At 42.8% G+C, this 16,193-nt stretch overlaps 2 protein-coding genes across 2 annotated transcripts; one reads left to right on the forward strand and one right to left on the reverse strand.

Moving 5' to 3' along the window:
• Window positions 1–5,122: 5,122 nt before the first annotated feature.
• zic5 (Zic family zinc finger 5) lies at window positions 5,123–7,349 on the reverse strand. The gene is made up of 2 exons (XM_085920452.1): window positions 6,287–7,349; window positions 5,123–5,595 (listed from the first exon to the last, which is right to left on the reverse strand). The coding sequence occupies exons 1-2, from the start codon at window positions 7,347–7,349 to the stop codon at window positions 5,123–5,125; spliced, it is 1,536 nt and encodes a 511-aa protein (XP_085776578.1).
• Window positions 7,350–12,484: 5,135 nt separating this feature from the next.
• On the forward strand, window positions 12,485–15,928 carry zic2a (zic family member 2 (odd-paired homolog, Drosophila), a). Its single transcript, XM_085920062.1, has 3 exons — window positions 12,485–13,472; window positions 14,715–14,878; window positions 15,734–15,928. Exons 1-3 carry the CDS (start codon window positions 12,485–12,487, stop codon window positions 15,926–15,928), a joined length of 1,347 nt encoding a protein of 448 aa, XP_085776188.1.
• The last annotated feature ends 265 nt before the right edge of the window (window positions 15,929–16,193 follow it).

The following is a 16,193-nucleotide window of genomic DNA, read 5'->3' on the forward strand; positions in this document are numbered from 1 at the left end:
TTAACATGAGATTGAATGTGATTGGTTAATCCTAACACAGCCACATATCTGCTTTCAGGAGTGGTGTTGTTTTTCAGAAGGACATTATCTCAATTGTCAATCAATATTTTTATGTATTTTACTCAAATATGTTTTTTTCAATTTGACCGTACAAGGAATAGACGACATTAATGGTGATCAATTGAGGCCATTTATCTTGGTCTAACTTTTTTATATCAAACTTAGAGGTCACCATTTATTATGTACAAATGGATATGAGGATGAGTTCCTGTTGTTTCTTTTCAGGAGTGGAGCTTTGAATGTCTTACTATTGTGAACACTGTTGCTTCGTTGTCAACCGTTATGTCTCAAGTGAAAACTTATTTTCTTCCTTCCTCGATATGAAAACCTCTAACCCACCAAAAAAAAAATCCTGATGTGTTCACTGAGTAATTGATTTAATGAAGTTGCCTAGAAGGGTCCAGGTCAGTCCAGTGACCCCCCTGAGAGTTCACATTGTCACGTGTTTTGCCTCCCTTGCTTCTCTTGGCCTCTGAGGTAAATGCACAGCTGCTTTGAGCTGGCCCAAATGTGGATGACAAAACCAACATACACACCTTTCATGTGCCCAATTGGACTCCTAAAAGCAACACGAAGCACTAAATAAATGCAATTAATTTAGTATGTGGAAAGAAAATGCCCAGGAGTGCAATATGGTGTCAACAATGCACTTAAGAGATGTCATCTTAAAAAAAGTGAAGCTAATGTGACTTCCTCATAAATTTGAAGTAAATGTTTTGTTCCTAACATGTCCACCTCAGATAGGTACCTCTACTATAGACATAAGATTTTTTCTTTTTCTAAAGTAACATTTTCCTGGGGGTGTAATGTGACTCTTGCATTAAACTGATTTTTATTTCCCCCCCCCTTCCTGGCTTCCTTCCCCCATTTTTCATGGCACGCTCAGAAAAATGAGGCCTGCCACTTGCAGGGTGGCTCTGCATGCTCAAAAGAAAAGTGCCTTTTTATTTAAACACGCAAGGAGATCTGATGTCATGACTCTCAGGTGAAATAAAGTGCTTGGTTTGGCATCATCTACTTCTCACCACACTCCCACAAAAAGGAGCACACCCTTCCCCATTTCAAAATAGTCCACATGAGAAATAAAGTCTTTCAAATTCTATTTTTAAAACAATGTACAAATGTTTCAGCGTGTACCATCTTGAACCCCCCTCCCCAACCAAAAAAGAGACCATCTTTATCAAGGGTGCATGCACATGAGAAATTGGACCTCGAATAAATAATCCATCCAAAGTGGCACCCCCTTTTCCCCTCCCCCCAAAATCGAGGGGCCCCCATTTGACTGCTTAAAAAAATATTGTGGATTCAACATGTGACAAACACACTTAAGTGTGTGTAAAAAGTGATGTGGCCGTCCAACACAAATGTTAAAAAAAGGTTTTGATTGTGCATGTTTGTTTAATCCCCCCCCCCCCCCCCGCCCCCAACCAAAAACGGGCCACCCCTAACAATGTACACAAGATGCTCATGCACAAAAGATGTGTTTAAATCGAGTTTTTACAGGTAATGTGTCATGTAACTTTCCAGTGTGTAAAAAAAAAAAGTCCGTGCGTGCCCTCTTTCTCTAAACTGCGTAAAAACAAGGCCACCCATGGTAAGATGCGCCTCCTCACGCCCGCCCCTGACAGAAGGGTTGCACCTTTTGGAAGAAAAAAAAATAAGAGTGTTGAACCAAATGTAGAAAAATTAAGTTTGTTACTGCAAGTCAGCCCCCAGGAAAAAAAAAACAAGGAGGGAGCCCTGGAAGGTGCGCCTAAAAATGCGCAGGTGCCCCCCCAATCCACATACACTTTTTTTTTTTTTTTAAAGTGGGATCAAATTGACACCTTCAGATAAAAAATCTGCCGACAGTTACATTTGTTTGGTGTGTGCACCTACGAATCTACCCACTTTTCTCTCTCTCTTTTTTTTTTTTGTAAGGGCGTCGTTTTTTCCTTCTTGCTTTGTCCTACCGTTCAAATAGTGGCGTCTGCATGTCTGACTCGGCCAGTTACTGATTTGCAGGCGGCGTGTTAAGGTGGCCCGTGTAAGTACATTTCCACGGGCGTCCCACTAAAGGAGAACAAATCGCTGACAAAGGAGCGCCTTCTCCCATTCAGCTGCGTCGTTAGGACAACCCCAAAAGTATTCCCGGGATAATAAGTTCCACTTCAAAGCCTTTCCCACTCGCGGATGACCGCCGCCTCGCTTCTTCTCCTTCTCCTTTTTTCTTCTTCTTCATTTTGTGTTTTGAGCTCTCCTCCTCTTCACGCCATATAAGAGCAACTATTTATATTAATAAACTTGATTGAGAAAGATAAGTAAAATGCTTTTAAGAGGGCACCTTGCAGCCACCTTGTTAAAAGAGGTGGGGGGGGGGGACCAAATATTTTGGTGGGAGTCAATATCAAATGTAGAGTGCAGGAAAAACTATGAAAGAACAAGTGTACTGTAAAATGGCTCGTGTAATTTGCAGTTCATGAATATATATATTTTACATATATTTATTCTGTTAAATTTGATTATTATTCTATGGTAAATAGCAATTTTGACTTAATGCAGGCAAGTATGTTTTTTTTTCATTCTGTTTTTCTTTTTTGTGCACAACATGGGACTGCAATTGTCTTGGGACAATCGTAACACTACTGCAACATGCAAATAGTGTATGAAATCTAAATTTACATTTTTTCCTTATCAAATTTCTTTTTCACCGCAGCTTTAATTACAGATGATGATTACCGTTTGATTGGTTTGCTAATTGGCTTTCACTATCAAATATGCTCTATTTTCCTTCTATTTTAACCAAGGATCATGGCGATCCATTTATTAAAGGAAAACAATCGTATTTTATAGATGCACATGACTTTTTACTATATTTAATATTCTTGAACTAGCCTAACATTACGATTCTAATGCTGTATTATTATTAATATCAAAAATGCAGCAGAGGTCAGTATACACCACAATGTGTATTATTTTTTTGACTGTAACATTTCAGTATGTATTATTTGATATAGTTATAATCATCACATTGTAGAAAAACAGCAGAGGATCAGCATAAAAATATAATGGCAGTATATATTATTTTCTTGAACACGTATGTTTTTTACACCATGTAAAACTGTTATTTTTCCCCAATAAGGACCCAATATAATATAATTTGCTGTCCCCGAGCTAATGTTTTCCCACAATAAACGTACATATTTTCCTATAGGCCTTTGTTTATAGGCCTACCTGTGTTACACCTGTGTACATCCTTGAAACTGCTGGGTTAAAAATTGGACCGACCCAGGAAGTTGGGTCAATTCGACCCAACTTTGGGTTGTTTTGCTAAAACAAAAAGCCAACCCAATCGGTTATATTGTTTTGTACAAATAAATGAGTTGTTTTGTGCAAAATGGTCCAATTTTTAACCCACATTGAGTTGTTTTCAACCCAGCATTTTCATAGGTGTAGAAAAAAAACATTGGGAATGTCAACCATCATTCATTTGATTTTTGCTGTTATTTGTATACGTTGACTATTAATTGTCATAGATATTCCAGGTGTTTCATCTAAATAACGTGCAAGTGAGGATGCTACTTCTGCTTTGTCCAGACACCGTTTAAATGACGTAAAATGTGAGCATCCAAAAACATATCCTTCCTGTGAGTGGCTTTCAAGCTGTGTGTGGGCCCCACACATGCATAGGCCGCTCCATAGAGGGCCACATTGGGCCTTTTCCATTTTCAATGCAAGGAATATAGAATAAGCACTTTGATTGGTGATGTACATTTTAGATGTTTCTCCACCAGGTTCTGCTGCACAATCACGCAACTGTTTTGTCCTCATGTGGATAAAAGTTAAAGGTGAGAAGCACTTTGAATATGTCAGTTAGAAAATACATATACACAATTATTGGTTTTCAGTGTCATAGTAACGTGACAGATGCAAGTATTGCCTTCCGTACTGATATTTATTAATGTTTTTTGTATTATTTTTTTTTATATCGTAAATTGAATTTTAAACATCAAAGTTCAAGACAGTCATTACCCCCCATTTTCATATCTTTTAAATACATGTACAAATGGCACCATGCACCTCAACAAAAGAGACACATCACTAATATTTTTTAAAAAAGTAATAATAAAATTTTTAAAAAAGACATGCGAGGGATTTTTTTTTTTCAAAGAACTGAACATTTCACATTACACAGCCTATTCAAGTCAGTCATTTTACAGGACAAAAAAATTATCTTAAAAAAAATCTGCAAATTAAATTCGAAAAAATATATAACAAAAGTTACAAAAATATCAGCAGGGTACTACCACAAAAACTGGTATTATTATCATCATTATTTCTTTGGTGCTTCTGTAATTTCAGTACAACATTGAAACCAGCAAATAAATTACAATGTACAAAAAAAAGACAAATATATTCTTCTAGAGTAGCAATAAAAACTACAACATTCACAAACATGAGTACACTCACATATGTACAATTCCAACCAAGTCTGTCAGTGTATTTTTTTAGGGTCCCCGGGGACTTTTGTTGTTGCATAAAATATAGACTTAAATACCTCTTAAATAATACAAAAAAAAACCATCCAAAACACAGCGAGAACCCTTGAGACATATTTTGTTGTTATCAAAATAATAATAAAATAGATATATTTTTTGTTTTGTTTTGTAGGCAGATGATAGCTCATAAAATTAGAAGAAAAAAAATTGTGTTTTCACGCTAAATCTGGGGTGAGAAATCAGCGGATAATGGGCTGTTTTTGATATGCGAGATAATTTCTATGTAATTTATAAAATGTCATGACAATAATGAAAAATGAACATTAGTTTGATCATATTTTTCCATAAATTTAGAATGGCCCTTGAGGACTTCAATTATAAAAGGGCACCGATGAATGAAATTGTTGACCCAAGCCTACACTAAATGGACGGCAGGACACTTGTTGATGGAACTGGAATTATTAGCTCTAATTTGCATATTAAAACCCAAAAGTGTTACTTTGAAGGAAGCTGGTTTTGGAACTGCATCCGCTTTGATTGAGTGCTTTTTTTTCTATTTTGTGTCCCATCCCCAGGGATGGTAATTATAGCATCGTCCTGGGGTCTGAGTCTCTAAACGAGTCCTCATCGTCAGACTCTGAGGTGGGCACATCACTGGAGGGGGAGTGCAGGCTGTGATGCTGCTGGTGTTGCTGGTGTTGGTGGTGCACCCCCCCTCCGCTGCCTTGACACACGTACCACTCGTTCAGGTTGGTCACCTGCGGGGAGAGGCTTGCGGAGCGGTTCCGCTGCGGGGAGAGGGGCTCCCCGAGCGGATTGCTGGTGGCGGAGGAGGGGATGTATGTGGTCGTGTTGTTGGGAGGCGGCGGGGAGCTCTTACAATGGACCTTCATGTGTTTGCGGAGGGAGCTTGGGTGCGTGTAGGACTTGTCGCACCCACGGACCTTGCAGTAGTAGGGCTTATCGGACGTGTGCACGTGCGAGTGCTTCTTCCGGTCGCTGCTGTTGGCGAACTTCCGGTCGCAGCCTTCAAACTCGCACTTGAAGGGCTTCTCACCTTAATGACAACACAGACACAATCAGAGGACTTTTGAAGGCAACATCTTGAACGCACGAATTCACCCACCCCTTAACCCCCTCCTCACATGTGCAATGTATGTTTTACAGCGTGAACACGTGTAACATGCCTTAAGGCCTGATGGTTACATGTGTGAGGAGGAGGAGTTGAGTTGTTGTATGTAGCTTGGAGTGCTGCATGCATACTTGGAAACACATGCGCTGCATCTTGCACATGCGCATTGCCACAATTTTTTTTTTTTAGATTTTTAAGTTTGATAATTAACACACAAAAATACTTTTTATGGAGTCTAAAGCGTTTCAGGCAGATCATTTTTTTAAACTCTTATTTTGGACTTCAGTTAGACGGTTTAAAGATTTTAAAAGCATACTTTCAGGTTATGTTTATTATTCAACAGACCTTCAGTCGCCTGCGGTGGCAAAACTATCGACCCACACGTCGAGCAGTGCGGAAAAAAACATTAAAACAAATGCTGCGCAAATGTTTTAGTTTAATGTTTAGGGCTAAAGATTCATTTTTCGTCTTGTTTGTCTTAAGTTTGAATCAATTTCCTAGTTCCGATTCGAATAGAGCGTACTTTTTGCTTCTGGTGCGCGTAATTACGCGCGTCCACACCACTAAATTCACATACCGATAATGTTTTTCCCGACTTAAGAGTGGATTTACTGACCTGTGTGTGTCCTCTTGTGGATCTTCAAGTTCTCCGAGCGGGCAAACACTTTCCCGCAGCCGGGGAAGGGGCACGGGAATGGCTTCTCTCCGGTGTGCACTCGGATGTGGTTGATGAGTTTGTACTTGGCCTTGAACGCCTTCCCCTCCCGCGGGCACTCTTCCCAGAAGCAGACGTGCGAGCTCTGCTCCGGCCCGCCGACGTGCTCCACCGTGACGTGGTTGACCAGCTCGTGCATGGTGCTGTAGGTCTTGGAGCAGGGCTTCTTAGCATTCTGCAGCTCCGGCTCGACCCACTTGCAGATGAGCTCCTGCTTGATGGGCTGTCGCATGTAGCGCAGAAAGGCCCCCGCGGGCCCGTGGGCTGCATTCACGTTGTTGTAGCCGTGCAGGGCGGAGGCTCCGTAGTGATCCTGTCGGGCCCCGAAGTGATCCGACCTACCGTAGAGGTCCCCCGGTAGACCCAGGCGCATCTGCCCATTGAGTGCGTGGTGGTGTGGGTGCGAGCCCGGGGACGCTTGCTCGTGGAGCCCCGAGAAGAGAGAGTGGGCCCCGCTGTCTGCGTGGCCGTACGCACCTGTTGGGGAGATGAACACGCCGTGGTGGTGATGGGGGGAGGCGGAGGACTGGTCGCCGAGAGCGTGCATGGCGGAGGCTGAGAGTTCTCTCCTGAGGATCAAGTCCCTGCTGCTCGAGTATCCCGGGTGAGGGTGGTGGGCCACAGGGAAGCCCACGGTAGTCTGAGTCGGAGCGAAGGAGGCTGCGGTCGCCGCCGCCGCAGCAGCAGCTGCCGCCGCGGTCTGGGCTTCGTGGTGGCTCTGGATGTGCTGCGAGGGGCTGAGCTTGAGAGCACTGGTTTGTGCCATGTGCTCCGGTCCGAATGGAGTGAGTGCCACGCCGGGGTCGTTGGCCAGCTCCCCAGGGTGGAGGTGGGCATGGTGGGAGAGAGGGTGATGCCCCCCTAGCCCTGGGAAGCCTGTCATGTTCTGGTGAGGAAGGACTTGAGTGGCTGCCAAATCCGCTAATCTTAACGCGGGGTTCCTCTTGCTCAAAGGGGCTTCCATGACTACTCCATGCGCGCGCCCTCATGCACCACGCATGGAAATATGGATATAAGGCGCTCTAGAAGTTCTTTTGTCCGGCGTCTAACTCTGCTTTTTTTTCACCCCCCTTTACTCTGTCCTCGAGCGATGGGCAGAACACACAACAGTTGGAGCACGCAGTGGGGGGACCCGCTTTAGAAATGCCACCGCGGGTATTGGACGGATTTGGGTGAGTGGCAGCCCGGCGGACGAGGCGATTGGCTGAAGTTCAGCCGAGGGGCCCAGCGGGGGTCCGCCACCCCACCCCACTCCTCCTCCTCCACACGCCGTCCACGCCGCACTACTAAAAGTTGGGTCTCGCAAAGTTGCAGGTTGCACTCGGTTTTGGTTGTGATCATATCCGAAAGCCTCTTGAAAGCTTCTGCTCTCGGCTACGAGGTCGCTTTCATATGATGGATAATAAAGCGCTGGTGCAGGACGCAAAGCGTAATAATGTTTTTGTTTTTTTTGTGGGGGGGGGAATTTACAGTGCCTACAGATTTATCAATATGGTTTACACACTTTATACATAGTTTATATGAACATTACACTAATTAACTGCCTAATTAAATGTTGAACATGTTCTTCCATTGTATGCGAATTTAGGCTTGTCCCATCAGGGGTCGCCACAGCAAGTCTCTCGCGTGATTTGTTTGGCACAGTTTTTACGTCCGACGTCTTTCCTGACACAACCCACTTATTTTGTTGAATGCATGTTTTTACCTGCACTTGTAATGGGCATTGGCCGGGAATCGAACCCACACCGTTTACGAAAGGAAGCAGCATACACCGTCCTGTTTACGCGAAGCACAGAACTATAAATTGTAGGCTACACATCTTTTTAATTCCACGTCATCCTTATGGCTCAGTATTTTATTGTTCCATTAATCCTTTTAATTTATTTTTAATAGCATAATGCAAATCAATTATTACCTTTAGTCTCTTAATTGGTACATTCCACTGTCCAAGACATACTAAGCATCAATATCATTTCAACTCCAATTCCGTATGCGCGCGCGCGTGCGTGCGCGCGTGTGTTTCCCCCCTGTCAACTGCTATTTACCATCAACTTAGAAGGTAACCAGTACACGCATATAGTGCTTGCGTTGCACCCACCAACTGAGCTGAAGTTCACAGACGGATCACACACGCACGCACTTTGATTTGTTACCCGTTTGACAGCCGGCAGAGGATCTGTCACTCAAATGTCTTCATTGGCATCTATGACATGTTTGTTGCGCTGAATTAAACAGGAGCCATTGTCCAAAGTAACCACTATGTTTATTTTACGAAAAGAGGTGCGTGTCTAGGAGTACACAATTAACGTGGAAGAAGTAAATAATAATAATAATAATAATAAGTCTTATTAATAATAATAAGTATTAATAATAATAAGTATTATTATTATTATAATGAAATACTTTGCTGTGAAGTCAACATTCCTTTCAGAGCCCCACACGCCCACATACAGAAACACGAATTTCTCATCACAAATTGTTTTTTTCCATGTGCATGGAATTATAGTTCATTTATGAACAGAAACTGTGAGTGTTTCTGCAAAACATTTTTATCATATTTGTCATTTATAGTTCAAAACAATCTTTTTGTGGGGCTGCAACATTTGGTCATAATGGTACCTATACGCATAATCAATATTTGCATGCAATTAATGTCAATAAAATTTGGAGTCATCTAGATTTGGTATAAACTCATTTTTAATGCTCAAATTTGGTACAAATTTGTCAATGGGGAATTTTAGAAGCGTTGTGTCGGGGTTGTAAGGCATACTAAAGATCGGGAAGCAACTGGAAGGCAAAGCATTATCAGCACCCCTCATCCCCCATGAAATATTCATCATGAAAATACATTAACAATTTAAATGAAATTGCCTGTATTAAAATCTATGATTCCTCATTTATTCACAAGACTAATTTATCTTGCCATATACATATTGTGTGAACAACAAACATGATGGCTCATAAGGGGTACTATAGGAGTGTGGTGGGGATATCTTGCACACACACCCCCTCTGCCCCCCCCCCCCTAAAAAAAAGTCTCTTTGTGACAAACAGGCTCATTTTACAGCAAGGAGTCAAGAGGGCAGCATATGTGGTCTTAAGGGGGTCAGAGTTCAAACATCCATGAAACCACAAGGTCACGTCAAGCCCACCAGTCACCTTCCCGGCGTGGCAACATATTGATATTGTCACATAGTATTAGAAGACCCTTGGGGCCGAAAGTGGGAGGAGGGGGTTGCCTCCTTCATAATGTGTGAGTTATCATTTTCAAACCTGTTGGAATGCGACATTCCAAACTAACCCTTGCAATTCTCTCCCGCTTTTTTTCGTGTTAATTTTGTTCCTTAGCCCCCCCCCCACACACACACACACACACACACACACTTTATCCCATCCATGCAGGTCAAGCCAGGCAAGGGAAAGAAAGAAGTTCTTCTACAAGGGATCGGCGGACCTGACTTTGAACTTGGATCAGCTCCTCCGTTTCCCGCCGTGCTGTCTGAAATGGATTCAAGAAGGAGGAGAAGACGAAGAATGCCCCAAATGCTGAAGCGGCACACTGGAGGCCGTGCGATGGGGAGAAACGGCATAACAAATGCCTAAAGTTTATTTTCAACGAGTGAACGGAACAGCCGAAGGCATGAAAACGTAAGTTAACTTCCTTACTGAGCTTTCCAAGTGACAAGAAAAAAGGTCTGTTTGTATGCTAGAGGTGGAATGTTGCCAAATAGTGATCTCCAAGCCCCGTTTTGAATATTTTTGTGTGTGGATTTTACTGGCAACTGACATATGCTTACATGCTCGAATCGCTTTTATTAGCTTTACATGCCATTTCTGCTTTATAAAATACTTTGAGATCCACTCTAAATGTATAAAAGCACAAGTTACACTCGGAGACTATGTGGGTTGAATGCTCTGAAGGCTTTTAGAGTTTTTATTTGCTTGCGGAATTGAATTGAAGGCCGAATCTAATTCTCATGCAGCTTGTAAAAAAGACCCACGAGCCATACTTTGCCCACCCCTCTGTGATTTTTTTTTTTGGTTCCCAAATATGGTGCTTGACCTCACTGGTGGTTTGTTTTTAAGGGTTGTTCAAAGCATCCAGCACGACATGTCACCTCCACTATAGTGTATGTGTGTGTTGTGTGGGGGGTGTCAATGTGAGAAATAGTGGAACATGTGGGGGCAAAAAAAAAAAGAGCAAACAAACAAGCAGTAAGAGGCTGTGTTGTGTGGTTCGGTGGTTGCGGTGACTCACAACCACTGGAGTCTTTAAACGCTATTTTGATTTTATTTATTTTTTAAAGCAAACTGGATGCCAATTGATTTTGCACATAAATTATCGGCATGCATATAAACTCAACATGGCTAATTAGGCACTCGTTGCTCATATGATGGGAAGAGGAGGTATTTAATACTTTATTTAAAAAAAAAGTTTAGAATCAGAAGTTCAAATGTTATCCGTTGTTTTAATTTTTCCTGCTTTTTTTCAAATATATTTGTTGCATGCCTTTAAACTTGACTGCATCATTGCAACATAATATGAAGAAATACAATCCTTTATTGTTTATTTTCTTTACAACACAGTCCCATTGCATCTTTATTCCTGAGAGTGTCGTGACATATATTGACAGATTGTTAAATGAATTAATAAACAACATCAGGTTAAGGTTTTATTTACAATGTAGTAGTCAAAATGCATCAGTACTCATTGTTAAGAGATGGATAAAAGATGTAATCCCTTATTTTCATTGTTAACATTATTTCCATACAATGGCCCAGTGTCACACTTAATATTTAATCCTTGTATTGTAATAAAATAAATGCAGTCATACAAAAAATTAAACACTCATATTTTTAGTATGACTGTAGATGCAATACAAACTATTTACAGTGTTGCCTAGCAGTCAAAAGGCATCTTTTCTTTGAGCTAGTTTATTGTGTACATTCAAAGAGATCCTGCACACACCAAGTTTATACAAAAACTAATTGCATTGTATTTAATAGCAGTGTCATAAATAAATAAATACATGCACTTTTTAGTGTTATCGTAACATGGACACATAATCGGCATTTGCCTATTGCTCACCATTCTATTCATTGACTAGGACGCAGCCAATGAGATGCAGTAGGTGTAATATACATGTATTAGATGTGTAATAAATGTGTAACAGTCATTTGCTGCATATAACTACTCCCTTGTCAGTATATAATATGCGTTAACAACTTAAAATGAGCTATTTGTAGTTATTTATTTTCAATATGCTGTAGTCACCCTGATGGGAGAAAAAGGGGTACATGAATTAGACTTTTTTTTCCCATTCATTTGCTGGTTTTCTCTTTGCAATTATTTTACCGTTTTAAAGACTTGTTTTTTTTACTGTATCTCGCATGCGTAAAACATGGACTCGTCCCACTTTTCGTCTTGTGTTCATGAGAAACAGCAACATTCAAGTTTCCACTAAAGATGCCGATGCAATGTATAAAAACACGCACCTCCTTTCTCTCTTTTACCCTGCTGCCTTTCGCGAGCCTTCTTCTAAAAAAAAAAGTAGGCGGTAATTATTAGCGAAACAACGCCGCGTTACCTGCCATTGGAGGGCCACCTGGGATTGATGAGGCGCGGCGGCCAATGAGGCTGCGAGGAGCCCGTCAAGTGGCCCCAGTTAAAGGGGGGGGTTAGAGGAGGAAGGGCCAGTACGCGGAGGAGCTTTTGGGACCCTCGGCGTGAGAAGAGACCCCGAGAGCGAACGAGACGCAGCGCACACCAAGCGAGTCGAGCGTGCGAGCAAGAAAGAGAGAGTAAGAGAGAGAGAGAGAAACAATTTTGTTTACGTTTAATCTACTTTGATGACAAGGAAGAATTTGGACGCTCAAGAAGAGGCCGTTACATTTGGATTTTTTTTTTTGCATCTTCATTAAACTTAAGCAGAAGTGAGTGTTTTGTTTGTTTTGTTGTTTGTTTTTGCGTGGAGCGCACCAGTCAGCTATGTGGTTTCCCACGCCGAGTGCGTGACAGTATCAGCTCTCTGTCGCTTACTTCCAAACAATTCCGTGCGTAATTTGGCGAGAGTGAGTTTAGCCCGTAGGCAAGGCGCCATGCTGCTGGACGCAGGCCACCAGTTCCCGGGTCTGGGCTCCTTCGCCCGCCACCACCCAGCGGCCGGAGACATGCAGGAGCGAGACCTGAGCCTGGCCCAGAACACGTTCGTGGACTCAGCCCATATGGGCGCCTTCAAACTCAACCACGATCTCTCCCCGCCGGGCCAGAGCTCCGCCTTCAGCAGCCAAGCGCCCGGCTACCCGGCGGCAGCTTTGGGCGCGCACGCCGCTCACGTCACGTCATACGCGGGCTCCCCGTTCAACACCACCCGGGACTTTCTGTTTCGCAGCCGCGGCTTCGCTGAGAATTCCCCGGCCGGAGGTCAGCACGCGCTCTTCGGCCCCGCGGCGGGCTCCCTGCACCCAACGCACCACCCTGCGGACACGCCACAGGGCCATATCTTGTTCCCGGGCATCCACGAGCAACACGGGTCCCACGCGTCGGGCAACGTGCTCAATGGGCAGATGCGGCTCGGCTTAGCGGGGGAAGTGTTCGGCCGATCCGAGCAGTACCACCAGGTGTCCAGCCCCCGGGCCGACGCGTACTCGGCGGCGCAGCTGCACAACCAGTATGGTTCCATGAACGTGAACATGGCCGCGCACCATCACCACCATCACCACCACCACCCGGGCGCCTTCTTCCGCTACATGCGGCAGCAGTGCATCAAGCAGGAGCTCATCTGCAAGTGGATCGAACCAGAGCAATTGAGCAACCCGAAGAAGTGCTGCAACAAAACGTTCAGCACCATGCACGAGTTGGTTACGCACGTATCCGTGGAGCACGTCGGCGGGCCGGAGCAGACCAACCACATCTGCTTCTGGGAGGAGTGCCCGCGGGAGAGCAAGCCCTTCAAAGCCAAGTATAAGCTGGTCAACCACATCAGGGTGCACACGGGAGAGAAGCCCTTCCCGTGCCCCTTCCCCGGCTGCGGCAAAGTCTTCGCGCGCTCCGAGAACCTCAAGATCCACAAGCGCACGCACACAGGTAATGTAAAACACCTCGCCACCCTTTACTTACTATTTTTGTTTTCTTAAACGCCGTAGTGTCCGCATGCTTGCCGTAAATAGGTGTGCTATGTTGAATCCAGTGATTAAAATAAAATAGTGTTCTCGACCAGAGAGGAAGTCATTCAGCCTCACTGATTTTACTTTCTTTACTTGGAGCGGGATCCTTAGTGGTATCTATGTGGCTTCATGAATTTAATTAACACATCGAATAAATGATCGTGTGCATAGTTAAGGGTCAATAAGAGAAAAGGTGAATTAGTCATATAGAGCGTGGGCCCGTTGGTTAGGCACAGCTTCTATTTATTCCGCGTGTACATGTGGAATTATTGCCCACTCAGCAGGTTTTGTGTTGATAACTTGAAATAATTAAAATCTATACAAATAAAAACAACCGCCCCCCCCCTCAACCAATGGCTTGTAATTATTACTTCTACAGAATGAATTGTATGCATCATTTGTGGTGAATGATCGAAACGATGGCTAAACTTTGGATTCATAACTTAAAAAAACACATTTTAAATAACATGGGTGGTTTTAAGCGTCTTTCGCGTGTATTGAACATCGACTGATTTTTTTAGGTATTTTTCCCCCTACTTAAATCAAATTGAATTGCCCTTTTTTTTTAACATTTTGTAACTTAAACGCTTTGTTTATTAACCCATACGTTTTAATCTCACAATTACTCATGTCTTGATTTTAGTTTTGCAGTACATAAAAAGTATACATAATAACAAGCTAGTTTTCCCACTACTAGTTTGTAATGCGTTATGCGTTTGGATAACATTCTTTTTCACAGTGTGCGCGTGCGTGCGTGCGTGCGTGTGTGTTTGCGTCGTAATGTGCGAGACAGGCCGTTCGGAGCCTTTTCACAATGCCCACCTATCTTCTTGGGGAGATGCACGATGAGTGCCGTGAAAAAGGCCAGGTGCTAATTAGATTTTTATTGTCTCCCGAACAAATGGTGCGCCTTCTGTGGGCCTTCTTACTATGGCCCTGTGCGCCCCCCTCAACAACCCTCCCCTAAATCAATATGCGCATTATTTAGGCAAAGCAAGCTAACCCCCCATTCAGCTTTGCATATGCTGGAAGAGCGCAGTTATTTTTGTTATTGATGCGCTACTTTTTTCCTCTTCACTCGATATGCATTTTCAGCCTGAGGCATTTTCTACATGCTCCTGGCTGCATTTATTTATTTTATTTTCAACGAATTCTTGTACAGGAGAGAAACCTTTCCAGTGCGAGTTTGAAGGCTGCGACAGGAGGTTTGCCAACAGCAGCGACCGAAAGAAGCACATGCACGTGCACACGTCGGACAAGCCCTACCTGTGCAAGATGTGCGACAAATCCTACACGCACCCCAGCTCCCTACGAAAGCACATGAAGGTAAAAAGAAATCATGCGGTAACACTTTGATAAATGTGACCAAATAGCAACTTGTCTAACTTTGTCAAAATATTGAAAACACCAATTGTTATTAATAAAACGTTGGAATTCGTTGGAGTTTGCACAACATCCAGTCAGCTTCCAATTTGCTCTAGAATCCCCTTTTCATGATATATATATTTTAAATAAATATGTCAAATTCTGAGTGTAAACATGAGGAAATTTCATAATCTTAGCGGACAATGCTCCTTACTGCACAGCATTTAATGAAATGCACTTTATGTAATACATGTGTAATAACCATGTAACAAAAGTCCAATACATGAGAAATTTTACTTATGGCACAAAAATGAAATGCAGGATCTATCCCCTTTTCAGTGTACAAGAAGCTATATATCCATCCATCCATCCTAGAAGCTATATGTGCCAACTTAAAATATTTGAACTTCCTATTGCATACACAAACGTATACACGCATAATTGCATAATTAAATAAATAAATACTGCATGGCGACAGTCTTGCTTACTCTACAGCATCTTGTGGATTGCGTTACATCTAATGTAATGGATGTTTAATAAGTAATAAACTACAATATATGTGAAATTACATTATAGCCACTTTAGATTGTTTAGCAAATTAAATGCATGCTATTTTCTTCACTGTATAAGCATTGATGCCACATTTCAAAGCAAAACTTTAGGAATTACCATTGTAGAAAAAAAAATCTGAAACAAAATCATCATGGTAGGGGTTCCTCACTGAAAAGCCTTTAATGAAATTGTTAGACACAGATGTAATAAAGTATAACAAGCTGCTAACTTTAAAAATATATATATATATTTTTCCTTATGCAGGTGCACGAGTCATCCCCGTCCGCTTCTGACTCCTCGCCAGCAGCCAGCTCGGGCTACGAGTCCTCCACCCCGCCGGGCTTGGTGTCGCCCACCACCGAGACCCAAAGCAACACCACACTGTCTCCGTCCTCGGTCGTGCACAGCAGCACCAGCCACAGCGGCCTCTCGTCCAATTTCAGTGAATGGTATGTGTAGGAACCCCCACAAATCAAGACACCCACACACACTCAATTCACAGCACTGGACCCTCCCTAAAAGGAGATTGGGACACATTATTTTATGATCTTTTTTGTCCTTCAACACAACAGAGGGAAATATGTATAATAGATTCATATTGTAAATAGTGGACACTTTGGTTGTGCTAGATTTGTCTTTTTCGGTGTCTAGATGTTTCTTCAATGGTAGCTATCGCTCTAACTGGACTCCTAGTGCACATAATCCAATAACAATTTTACTCCAT

Source organism: Syngnathus leptorhynchus, chromosome 9, assembly GCF_054491065.1.
Source record: "Syngnathus leptorhynchus isolate UIUO chromosome 9, UIUO_Slep, whole genome shotgun sequence".
Classification (NCBI taxonomy): Eukaryota; Metazoa; Chordata; class Actinopteri; order Syngnathiformes; family Syngnathidae; genus Syngnathus; species Syngnathus leptorhynchus.